A 13,167-nucleotide genomic window follows, 5' to 3' on the forward strand; every position below is an offset into this window, starting at 1 on the left:
ATGTCCAAAGTTACACATTGTAACAGAGGGATAGGAAGATAGGCAGAGGGGGTGGCATGGCTCTGCTGGTAAAGAATGACATCAAATCATCAGAAAGGTGTGACATAGGATTGGATAATCCTCTGGGTTGAGTTTAGAAACTGCAAGGGTAAAAGGACCCTGATGGCAGCTATATACAGGCCTCCCAACAGTAGCTGGGATGTGGACAGAGATTACAACAGGAAATAGAAAAGGCATGTCAAAAGGGCAATGTTACAATAGTCATGGGAGATTTCAACATGTAGGTCGATTGGAAAATTCAGGTTGGAAATGGATCTCAAGAGAGTTATTTTATTGAATGCCTAAGAGATGGCTTTTTAGAGCAGTTTGTCATCGAGCCTACTGGGGATCAGCTATACTGGATTGGGTGTTATGTAATGAACTAAAAGTGAGTAGGTTACTTAAGGTAAAAGAGTCATTTGGAGCCAGTGATCACAATACGAATGAGTTCAATTGAAGTTTGATAGAGAGAAAGTAAAGTCTGACGTAGCAGTATTTCAGTGGAGTGAAGGAAATTACAGTGGAATGAGAGAGGAGTTGGCCAAAGTAAATCAGAAGGAGATGCTGGAAGGGATGTCATCAGAGCAGCAATGGCGTGAGTTTCTTGGAGAAGTAAGGAAGGTGCAGGATAGGTTTATTCCAAAAACAAAAAAAAATGCTGAACTGGCAAAACGGTACAACCGTGGCTGGCATGGGAAGTCAAAGCTAATGTTAAGGATGAGATTATGGAGTACTTGGTAACACAGGATGAGATAGGACAAAGTCAGCATGGTTTTCTGATGAATCTGTTGTAATTCTTTGTGGAGATTACAACTAGGATAGATAAAGGGGATGCATTGGATGTTGTGCTGCCTTTATGGCAGTTATTTAGTTTATAATATTTTTGCTTAGTAATTCGTGTGTTAGCATTTTTTAGTTAAAGTTAGGATTGTTTAAGTAAATTCGTTGTCTGTAATATATCGCGGCGATGACGTCACATCCGGTTTCGCCGCGTCTTGTGGGGAAATACCGGTTTGGGATAAACGCAAGGGTGGGGGTGCTCACGCATGTGCCAGTTCAGCGCAAGTAAGGTTGTTTTCTACGCACCAGAAACACAGTGAAAGCAACGCTGTAAGTCATGGATAATCGATATGTTGAATTAAAATGTTAACGCTGATTCTGTTAAAAGTAACAACGGTCGATAAGGTTTATGTTTTCGTTAGTTAAAGAGTCGGGATAGTTTGTGTTGAAGTGTATTTAAAGCAGTCAATGGAGTAGGTAGATTCTGACTGTATGCTGCACTTTAATGTAATGTAGTTATTGTAGTTTTACCTTTGCAAGTATTCACAATGTAAATGTGATACCTAGAAGGAAACAAATATTGTACCAATCTTGTATTGTTTTATCAACAGTTTTCACCATACGTTAATGTGAAGAGTGAACAGTAAATGGTTAATCTTACTGCGACCTTGTTTTCATTGACTACGGTTTAACTCGACATTTAGTTCGGCGTTCCGTTACACCCGAGCGAGAACGTTACAGATGTTGTATATTTGGATTTTCGGAAGGCGCCACACATGACACTGCATACCAATTTAAGAGCCCATGGTATGACAGGAAAGTTACTGGCATGGTTAGAGCATTGACTGATTGGTAGGAGGCAGCGAGTAGGAATAGAAGGATCTTTGTCTGGTTGGCTGCCAGTGACTAGTGGTGCTCCGCAAGGGTCAGTGTTAGGACCACTTCTTTTTATGCTGTATATCAATGATTTAGATGATGGAATAGATGGCTTTGTTGCCAAGTCTGAAGATGATACAAAGATTGGTGGAGGGGCAGATAGTGTTGAGGAAACAGGTAGGCTGCAGAAGGACTTAGATAGATTAGGAGAATGGGCAAGAAAATGGCAAATGAAATTAAATGTTGGAAAATTGCATGGTCCTGTACCTTGGGAGAAGAAATAAATGTGCAGATTATTTTCTAAACAGGGAGAAATCCTAAAAATCTGAGATGCAGAGGGACTTGGGTGGTGAGGAAGACAAATACAATGTTAGCATTCATTTCAAAAGGTCTAGAATACAAGAACAAGAATGTGATGCTGAGGCTTAATAAGGCACTGGTGAGGCCTCACCTTGGGTACTGTGAACAGTTTTGGGCTCCTCATCTGAGAAAAGACATGCTGGCATTGGAGAGGGTTCAGAGGAGGTTCACAAAGATGATTCCGGGAATGAAACGGTTATCATATGAGGAATGTTTGATGCAACTGGGCCTTTATTCACTGGAATTTAGAAGGATGAGGACGGATCTCATTGAAACCTTTTGAATTTTGAAAGGCCCAGACCGAGTAGATGTGGAAAGGATGTTTCCCATGGTGGGGGAGTCTAGGACAAGAGGGCACTGCCTCAGGATAGAGGGGTATCCATTTAAAATAAGAGATGTGGAGAAATTTCTTTAGCCAGAGGGTGGTGACTTTGTGGAATTTGTTACTACAGGCAGCTGTGGAGGCCAGGTTATTGATGTATTTAAGGCAGAGATTGATAGGTTTTTGTGATTGGACATGGCATCACAGGTTAAGAGGAGAAGGCAGGGGAGTGGAGCTGAGGAGGGAGAAAAAGGGATCAGCCATGATTGAATGGCGGAGCAGACTCGGATGGGCCAAATGGCCTAATTCTGCTGCTATGTCTTATGGTCTTAATTAAGAAACAGGCTAGGTCTGTTTCTTAATTATCCATAGTCTAACAGGAAATCCAGTTTTTGATTTCATCAATGGGTGCATGCCATAACATTATTTAGTGAAGTTCCTGAAACTTGGGTGTTGTTGCCTCTGCATTCCATGTCTCTACTTCTAGTCTTCTAGTCCCTACCCACCATTAAGAACATACATACAGAATGGTGCCAGTCACATCAGGAAGGATTCCACCCACTCGGCTCATGGACTGTTTGTTCCACTCCCATCAGGAAGGAGGCTACGTAGCATCCACGCCAGGACCACCAGACTCAAAAACAGTTACTTTCCCCAAGCAGTATGGCTGATCAATACCTCCACCCACTAACACACCCCTCCATGTCCCCACCACCACTACATTATCATTTCCTGTCAGTCACCTTATGTACAGATACTCCTGTGCCTAGTGTCTTTATGGACATATAATCAATCTATAAGCTCTATTATGCATTTATTTTTATTGTGTTCTTTATCTCATTGGGTGTTTTGTATTGCTTTGGATCTCCAAGTTCAAAGTAAATTTATTATCAAAGTACATACATGTCATCATATATAAGCTTGAGATTCATTTTCTTGTGAGCATTCACAGTAGATCCAAGAAACACAATGGAATCAGTGTACAACTGCACCCAACACAACAAACAACCAGCGTGCAAATGACAACAAACTGTACAAATACAAAAGTAAAAATAATAAATGTGGAGAGTCCTTGAAAGTGAGACCATAGATTATGGGAACATTTCAGTGATAGGGCAAGTGAAGTTGAGTGAAGCTATCCCCTCTGGTTCAGGAGCCCGATGGCTGAAGGGTAATAACTGTTCCTGAATCTGGTGGTGTGGGTCCTGAGGCTCCTGTACCTTCTTAATGATGGCAGCAGCAAAAAGACAGCATGTCCTGGATGGTGGTGTTCCCTGATAATAGATGCTGCTTTCCTGCAACAACACTCCATATAGATGTGCTCAATGGTGGTGAGAGCTTTACTCGTGATTATCTGGGCCGTATTGATTACTTTTTGTAGGATTTTACATTCAAGGGCATTGGTATTTCCATACCAAGCTTTGATGCAACTAATCAATATCCTCTGCACTACACATCTATGGAAATTTGTCAAACTGTACACTTGTGTACAGGAAATTATATTAAAGAATCTTGAATTTTGTCTGCGGTTTCCTGTTAAATTAATGCAATTCACATCCTTAATTACTTGTTATCAGCCCTCACTATTCCTTCCCCAACAGCACCATAAACCTCTATCCTCTGCCCTAACCTGTGACCATCCAACTTATCTGTGCCCCTCATGGCTGTAGAAACCTCTGTAAGGTCACTGCATAGCCTCCTTCACATCAGGGAGAAGTCCCAGTCTGCCTTGTTATCTCAAGCCTTCCAGACCCAGTAACATTCCAGTGAACTTTGCCTGCACCCCCTCCAGACACCAGAGATCATTAGGAGAGCTAAGGAAGGTAACGGAAGATGATTCATTAGTAAGTTTTAAAGGAATTTCATGGATGCTCCCAGGCTTGTGATAGCATCTCAGTGCCACAGAACATAGAATTTTACAGCACGGTACGGGCCCTTCGGCCCACAATGTTAGAACATAGAACAGTACAGGCTCTTCGGCCCACAATGTTAGAACATAGAACAGTACAGGCCCTCAGCCAACAATGTGCCAACTTTCTAACCTACTTCAAGATCAACCTAACCCTTCCTTCCTGCCTAATTCTCTATTTTTCTATCATCCATGTGCCTATCTAAAAGTCTCTTAAATGTCCCGAATGTATCTGCCCCTACCACCATCCTTGGCAGTACATTGCACACCCGTCATTCTTTACCTCTGATTTCCCCCTGTATTTTCCTCCAATCACCTTAAAATGATGCCCCTTGTATAACCCAGTTTTACTCTGGGAGAAAAGTGTCTAAGTGTCCACCTGATCTGTGTCTTTTATTATCTTGTACACCTCTATCAAGTCACCTCTGATCCCTCATCACACCAAAGAGAAAAGCCCTGGCTCACTCAACCTATCCACATTAGAAACACTCTTTAGTTCAGGTAGCATCCTGTTAAATCATCTCTGTACCCTCTCAACATCCTTCTTGTAATAGTTGACCAGAACTGAACTCAATATTCCAAGTGTGGTTTAACCAGGGTTTTATAGAGCTGTAACATTACCTTGTGGCTGTTGAACTCAATCCCCTGACTAATGAAGGCCAACACATTAAACGCCTTCTTAACCACTCTGTCAACTTGTGTGGCAACATCGGAGGTTCTGGTATTCAATGCTTTAATTTATTGACTTCTCTCAAGCCATATCTAACATCTGACTCTCACTGTTCTGTCTTCAGGTTCTTCTTCCGCAGTGGGAATATTGAACACCCTGGTGACAAGCTCTTCAATACCACTGTTGAGGTCTTGCCTTTTGATGTAAGTAGAGATTTGGTGAGGAAGCAGTGTGTTGTTCAAAGTCACCATTGAGTTGATTGTCATCTGCACAAGTCCATGTTGCACTGGTACAATGAAAAACTTGTGGCAGCATCACTGGCAAAGAGTGGCAGATAAACAGTGTCGTGGTTTTTTGTGCCCCACAAACGACCAGGAGACGCAGCAGATTCTTCAAGTATTAAACTTTAATTTGCAAATCAAAGCTGAGACAGTCATTGAGCTAGTCGCCGATTGCCCACCGATCCTTGTACATAGCATTTTTTATAGCAATGTCCTGGTTTACTTGCATTAGCATACCCAATTGGTCTACAGTTGCGTATCACAAGTACATCCGCCACTATTGTTTCTACCCATTGACTTAATCCTGTTCTAATCTAAATCTCTTAGCTACCTCTCATTAACACACCATTGTAATCTACATTCTTAAGATTTCATTCTCCTACTAAATTGGATACATGCATAGCAAAATAGCAAGCTCAAAGTTGACTACATAGTTTTGGTTACTCAGCAAACAATGCAACTTTTATACTCCAATATATCCCCCCTTTGAGAAGTCTCACACAGAGAAAGAAGACTGAGTCTGCGCACAAAAGCCTAAACTCAAGCACTTATTCCCAAATCTCGGGATAAACTATAATTTTCTGCACCAAGACCTCAAAGTATTCTCTCCCTGTTACCCTGGGCCGCTGAGCCAAAAACCTGTCCCTTTGTACCTGAGACAGGGAAAAAATACTCAGAAGCCCTTACAATCTACTCCCACACTGTCGTTTTGCTCTTGTTCATCCTGCAGGTGTTGTAGGCTGTAACGATACATTTTCGGTGTTTCTCCACTAAGCTTGCTTCAGTAATTGCCACGAGCATCGTAAATTGTTTGGTTGCAGCACGCACTACAAGAGACTTGAGACAAGGAAGAAAACAGCACAGCACAGCACAAGCGCACAGCTCAACAATACAATACTGACAGTTATTGCCATTTTAGTCAGCCATGCTCCCCATCCTCCGAGTCTACTTTCTAACCAGTCAAATAACTGATGTCTGAACCCTGCATTCTGTGCGCATACCTCGCACTGTGGCAAGACAAAGTCCACTGAAGCCTGTAAATAAGGCGACCTAAAACCATCCTCCTTTATTTTCTTTATCACTTCCCCCCTTGCACAATGGTCAATCCCATGCGCTTCTGAAATCAGAATCGTCAGTAGAGGGGTGGGTGCTACTAACAAACCGTCTTCCATGCTCCACAAGCCTTCCGGGTTCTGCTTGGCCCCCCTTCGTCTCCACATTGTCTGTTCTGCCAAAGTTGCCTGACCTTGTATTTCAGTTAGGTCCTCCTACCACAGGTTCTGGAGCTAGGCTTACCTGGGGGGCAATGACAACTCATGTACATCCAGACACTTTTCTGGCTGCCTCGTCCGCAGCTTGATTTCCCTTTGTTATTACATCATTTCCCTTTTTATGTACCTGGCATTTTACTATAGCCAATGCTTTAGGTTTCATCATGGCTTTTATTAAGTCTAGAATTCGCTGACAATGTTGTATGGGATCTCCACTACTTTTTTTTAAAACCTCTCTGTTTCCACACTGCCCCGAACAAATGGCATACTCCATGAGCATACGCTGAATCAGTATAGATGTCTACTTTCTCACCTTCCATCATTTCACACACAGCTGTCAGGGCTTTGATTTCCGCTAGTTGGGCGGAACACGGTTGGGGACAGGACTCCATCCTAATAATCTTATAGCTCAATTGATCCTGCTGCACTACTGAGAACCCTGCATGATTTCCATCATAATCCCTATAACAGGAGCCATCTACGAACAGAACCTTTTTATCTGCATCCTCTAGTGGTTCTGACCGTAAATCTGCTCTCAATTTGGCAAATGCCATCGTCTTCCCTACACAATCATGGGGTTCTCCTTCATAGCCCAAAGGGACAAAATCGGCTATATTACTGGTAGTGCATCTCTGTATAGTTATGTCTGGAAATGTCAATAGCAACTGATATGCTGCTATCCTGGCTGGCGTCAGCACAAATTTCCCTCTTTCCAGCAATTCTGCTACTTTGTGGTGTGTGTACAGAGTCACAGGATAGCCCAGGGTTACAGATGATGCCTTTTCATATGCATAGTACAGCGCCGCCAATCCCTGATAACAGGGTGGATACCCCTGAGCCACCTCATCTAGTCTCGTACTGTAGTATGCTATCGGCTGCTTTGCTTTTCCTGTGCCTGTCTCTTGTGTTAGAACCGCTGTGACATAACCCTCCTGTCGGTTGGATACATACAAATGAAAAACCTTCTCGTAGTCAGGCAAAGCTAATGCTGGTGCTGACTGCAATTCCTGCTTAATAGTATTGAAAGCTATCTCCGCCTCTCCATTCCACTGTAAGCCGTTCTTCAAATTGGTATGTCCTGCTTCTTTCATTATCTTTCTCAAAGGTGCCACAATCTCAGCATATTCTCCTATCCAATCTGAGCTGTACCCTGCCATTCCCAAAAACGTCATCATCTGCCCTACAGTCTGGTGTTTTGGGGCCTTAGTTATTGCCTCAATCTTATCCGGTGCTATCGCCTTCACTCCTTGGATATTACCCTGCCTAAGTATTCCACTTGCTGCGTGCAAAATTGCAGTTTGTTTTTGGATACTTTATGTCCTCCGTGCGCCAGCTTCTCTAACAGAGTTATAGTGTCCTGCTCACACTGTTCCTCGCTGTGGGAGCAAATCAACAGGTCATCCACATACTGTAACAATGTACTTTCCAATGGTATGCCCTCTAGGTCTGCCTTCAACACCTGATTAAAAACATGTGGTGAATGTTTAAACCCTTGCGGCATTCTGGTATAGGTATACTGAGCACCTCTGTAAGTAAATGCAAACAGATACTGACACTGGTCGGCCAGAGTAATGCTGAAGAAAGCCGAACACAAATCAATCACTGAAAAGTAACTTGCTTCTGGTGGAACATCAGTCAAAAGCGTGTGTGGGTTGGGGACTACCGCTGGCCAGTCCTCTACCACATCATTTACCACTCGCAAATCATGCACCAATCTCCACTTAGATTTATCTGCTTTTAAGACCAGCAGCAATGGTGTATTGCATGGACTGTTTGTTCTTTTAAGCACTCCTATTTCAAGCAACCCCTGCACTGCCGATGCTATTCCCTCTTCTGCTTCTGATCTTAGAGGGTATTGTGGTCTCCTGGGTGGAATTGCTCCCCTTTTCAGCCTTATTTCCACCGGACTAGCTGTTTTTATTTTCCCTACGCCCGTGTCACGCTGTGACCACAGAATAGACGGCAACTCATCTAACCTTCTATCTTTCTGCTGGCCTCTTTCCTTTCCCAGCAGTGGCATGTGTGGTTGGGGAGTTATTTCGACCTCTCTCACTGTCCCTACCATATCTACACTTACCATTATTTTAATGCAATTGTTGTCTTCTGATATCCACACCTCTGCCGTGATTTTCCTCCACACCGTTATGGTTTCAGCACTCTTAACTAAGGGTCCTAAGTCTTTAAACTGATATCCCTTGTTTACCAACAATGTTATGTGGGGCACGGCCTCCGGTATCCTGTACCATTTTTCTAAAAAGGTGTTCCACTTAACTTGTAAAGCTGCCCCTTGCTTTCCAATTATCACAGCCTCCCCTTCCAGGTGCTGTTGGGTACATGCCTCCAGGTGCCATCTCTCCTCTAACTCTCTGTTCTGAGTCTCGTCAAAAATCACTGTACAATGTAGCTCAGATTTGGGCATTACAGCCCTGGGTAATATATTCTGCACACCCTTTTTCCATTTTTCCCAGGTTTCCTGAATCTGATCTGCGATGTCTCCTATCCAAAAGACATTAGCCTTCTTGTCTTCTCGCACTATCAATTGAGCCCCTGCTCTTTCCACACTCAGCCCATTTCTGGTGCATTCTAATTTTAATTCCAGTTTCAACAAGGCATCTCTGCCTAACAAATTAATCGGAGTTCCTTTAAATACTAGCACCGGCAAAACAATTCCTTTATTTCCCATTCTCAACTGCACTGGAGCCGTGCACTGTGTCAACTGTGTTTTCCCCGAGAACCCTACCGTCTTAATAAACTTTCCTGAGGTGGGAAGGTGATGGGCATACTGTGGCTGTACACAAGTGTACGTGGCTCCAGTATCTATCATCATTGGTGTCAGTTGCCCGTCTAACATAACCTGAACAATGGGTTCCTCGTCTGCCTCCCTTGTTATCATTGGGTAATGTCCCTTCCCACTCGGGTTCTCGCATAGGGGTTCACAGGTCCGCTTGGGCCTGTGGGGGCTGGTCCTTGGCTAAACTTTAGTTCCTTTCTTATCGGTTCCTGCTGGTGTGTGACAGGCCATGGTGTAAACGGACAATCTCTTCTCATGTGACCTGGCTGATTACATCCCCAGCACAATCTCTCTACCTCTCTTTCCCCTTGTTTCCTCACTGGTTCCCTCTGCCCATAGCTCCTCTGTCCCCCTCCTTGGGACTTCCAGTCCTGTCTGGGCTGTTTGAATTTAGTCTGTTCCTGATAGGGCATTTGTGGGAATGCTCCTCCAAAGACGTTGATTATTGGCATGGGGTTTTCCAGTCCTTGTCTTACAGTATGATCGGTTCCTCCATATAGCGGTGTTTCATCCAGTTCGATGGCTGTACTCGGACCGGTGGTTGCTGGCAGCATCTTTTTGCTTTTCTCTTTTTCCTCCTTTTTGAGTTCTTCGAGCTGCATTTGTATTAACTTTCTTTGCACCTCTTCCTGCTGCTCAGCCAACCTTCGTTTGTCTTTCCGGTATTTCTCAACCGGATGGACTACGTGGTCTCTAAATTCTTGTGGGGTCATTGACGTCAGCCCAACCACTTCCTCCAGTTTGGATTTTACTTGCGGAGGCATTGCATCCAAAATGCTATGTCGGAACAGTGTGGTGATAAATAAGCTATTCTCCACCTCTTGCTCAGTCTCCAGTCTCCACCTTTTCAACTGGTTTTCTACGTAGGCTGCTGGGTTTTCCGTGTCTCCCAGTGGATCCCCTTTAAGGCTTTGGGGTCCACTTTGGGTGGATAAAGCTTCCTGAGGGCCTGCCATACCCTCTGCCTCACTCTGTCAAACCCGTCTCCATCAGTTCTCGGGTCGTTCGAGTTTACTATGCCAGCCATTTACATTAGTTTGTTAAATTTGGAGGTTCCCATCAACCTTATCAATAGTGCCTTCAAATCTCCCATAGCCAATAATCGTCCTGCCGTTTCTTCTTCAAAGGCTCTAATTCATTTCCCTGCTCCTTCATGTAGATTGGGCAGAGTGTTTTTCAGCCCTTCTAGGTCCTGGGATCCCCAAGGGATATACTGCACTTGTCCTGATCCTTTAACTAACAATGGCATCATTCTTCCTCCTTCTTCCCACCTGCCCTGGCTCTCCTCCTCGCCTGACTCCCCATCTGTCTCAGGGTATGTCTTTACTGCCTCCCACACAAATTTCTCCGGGGTCCTCTTCTTCCCTCGGTCTCCCTGTGGAGTCCTTCCTTTCTGTCCTGATTCAATACTTGGTTGGCCCCTGGAGTATTTTTCACATCTCCTCTGGCAATCCCCTCTCAGTAACTTATCTAGCTCTCTCTCTACTTCCGCAAGTCGCTTCCCTACCGCCTCCGTCTGCTCTTCTAGGCTTCTGCCTCCTACCTCTTCCCCACAAATTCTCGCATCCTCTCTCTCTCCACAACTCTTGCTCCTCCAATAAGTCACCTTCTCTTTCTTCCTGTCCGTGTCTGTACACCTGTGGCAGGGACTCCTCATGATTCTTACTCGTGCTTGATTCCCTTCTCTCTTGTGTTTCTCCAAGACTCTCATCTCCTATCTTTTTTCCACTTCCTCTTGAATGCCTCATCTCTTCCTGCCCTGATGAGCCACTTTCTTTTCTAGTCTGTTTATTTCTATGGTATAACCGATACTCCTCATACTCCTTTTCCTCTCTCAAGTATTTCATCCGTTCAATCTCTTCTTTCATTTCTCTCTTTGCCTGTTCCACCTTTATCCTTTCTGCCTGTATCTCCTTCCATATCGCCGCTTTTTCCTTCTCGTATTGTCTTTTTTCCTCATTATCCCAAACTTGTACTTCTCCCTGCATGTTTACTGTTCCCGTCAGCAGGGGGCACTGCTTAGGGGTTCCTTCCTCATTATAGGGAGGGGGCTTTACTGTTTCTTTCACATCCGGGTACGGAGCTGAAGCCAGCTTCTCACTGTACCTCCCTCTCTCCCTAGCAGGCTGTTCCTCCAGCACCTTAGTGTCTTCCTCGCTTGTAATCAATATTCTACCTGTTCTCCTCAGCCTTTCTCCCTCCGTTCTGAAGAGTTTTAGCACTTCCATTTCTCGTTCTCTTTTTTGCCCTCTTTTCTTAGATTTATCTTTTGGTTTGTAATTTTTAATTAGTTCCTCCATTTCTTCACACAAGCTTACATCAAACGTTCCTTCTCTTGGCCATTTTGTGACCAGGTTTTTGGTTCTCTTTTCCCATTTTTCTTAAGTTTTTGTGATCTCATATTTATTTACCAGGATTTTTTTGCTCAGAATCTCTACTGCCGTTCCTTTACCTGTCATGTTGTTCTCTCTTTTTAAGGTATTTCAGAGATTCACAGTTTGTTTACTTATTTACTCTAATTCTATGCCTAGTCTATCGTCTATCTACCAGCGCTTTAAACTATATATTGGACTGTCCTTGTTTCCTATTCTGTTCTGCCCGTACAGACCTCTATTCAGAGCGGTATCCACAGAACTTTCTCTTTGCACCTCGTCTTTTCAGACCCTTATCTCTTAAGGTGGTATTCACAAGGATTTTCTCTATTTTCCTTTCCCTGCCCGTTCAGACCTTCATTTCACACGAAGCGGTATCCACAGGGATTTTCTCTATTTTCCCTTTCCCTGCCCGTTCAGACCTTCGTTTCATACGAAGCGGTATCCACAGGGATTTTCTCTATTTTCCCTTTCCCTGCCCGTTCAGACCTTCGTTTCATACGAAGCGGTATCCACAGGGATTTTCTCTATTTTCCCTTTCCCTGCCCGTTCAGACCTTCGTTTCATACAAAGCGGTATCCACACCACGTGGAATTTCTTTTCACTTAACTTCTTATTAGCTTATTTGTACTTACCCTCACTGCAGTGTTCTTGATCAATCCTCTGAGCCTCCTGTTAACCCCCAATTCTGCCAGATTCTTTGGACCGGAGAGACCCTTCGGCAGTGGTTCCACACTTCTGAACCTCCAAGACCTCCCTAAAACCAACAGAATTCTTAGTCCAAATTGTCGCAAAAAGCGCTTACCTTTTGTTTGGGTGCACCCTTAATTCTGTTAGCCTTGTGGGGGTCCCTAGAGGACTGGGAAGGATCCCCAATCTGCCGTTTCCCTTCCGCGGGTCTCTTTCCGGTCCTGACACGGTCGCCAATTTTGTCGTGGTCGTTCGTGCCCCACAAACGACCAGGAGACGCAGAAGATTCTTCAAGAAGTATTAAACTTTAATTTGCAAATCAAAGCTGAGACAGTCATTGAGCTAGTCGCTGATTGCCCACCGATCCTTGTACATAGCAATCTCCTGGTTTAGTTGCATTAGCATATCCAATTGGTCTACAGTTGTGTATCACAAGTACATCCACCACTATTGTTTCTACCCATTGACTTAATCATGTTCTAATTTACATCTTTTAGCTACCTCTCATTAATACACCATTATAATCTAAATCTCTTAGCTACCTCTCATTAACACACCATTGTAATCTACATTCTTAAGATTTCATTCTCCTACTAAATTGGATACATGCATAGCAAATAGCAAACTCAAAGCTGACTACATAGTTTTGGTTACACAGCAAACAATGCAACTTTTATACTCCAATAACAGCATTCTCCTGTGCACAGATGCACAGTTTTACAAGAAAACACAATTAGAACAATAACAAAGTCCATTTTAGTGCAAAGTGGTCACAGTGTTGCTGAACTGGAGTGATTAGGGTCATC

General features: G+C 43.7%; 1 protein-coding gene across 1 annotated transcript in view; it reads left to right on the top strand.

Annotated features, from left to right (window-relative positions):
* Positions 1-13,167, top strand: part of mgat4b (alpha-1,3-mannosyl-glycoprotein 4-beta-N-acetylglucosaminyltransferase B) — a 275,855-nt gene that overhangs the window by 245,883 nt on the left and 16,805 nt on the right. The window contains exon 12 of the mRNA XM_073067080.1: positions 5,081-5,159. Within this exon, the coding sequence (XP_072923181.1) occupies positions 5,081-5,159 (79 nt within the window). The remainder of the gene's footprint in view (positions 1-5,080; positions 5,160-13,167) is intronic.

Source organism: Hemitrygon akajei, chromosome 15, assembly GCF_048418815.1.
Source record: "Hemitrygon akajei chromosome 15, sHemAka1.3, whole genome shotgun sequence".
Lineage (NCBI taxonomy): Eukaryota > Metazoa > Chordata > Chondrichthyes > Myliobatiformes > Dasyatidae > Hemitrygon > Hemitrygon akajei.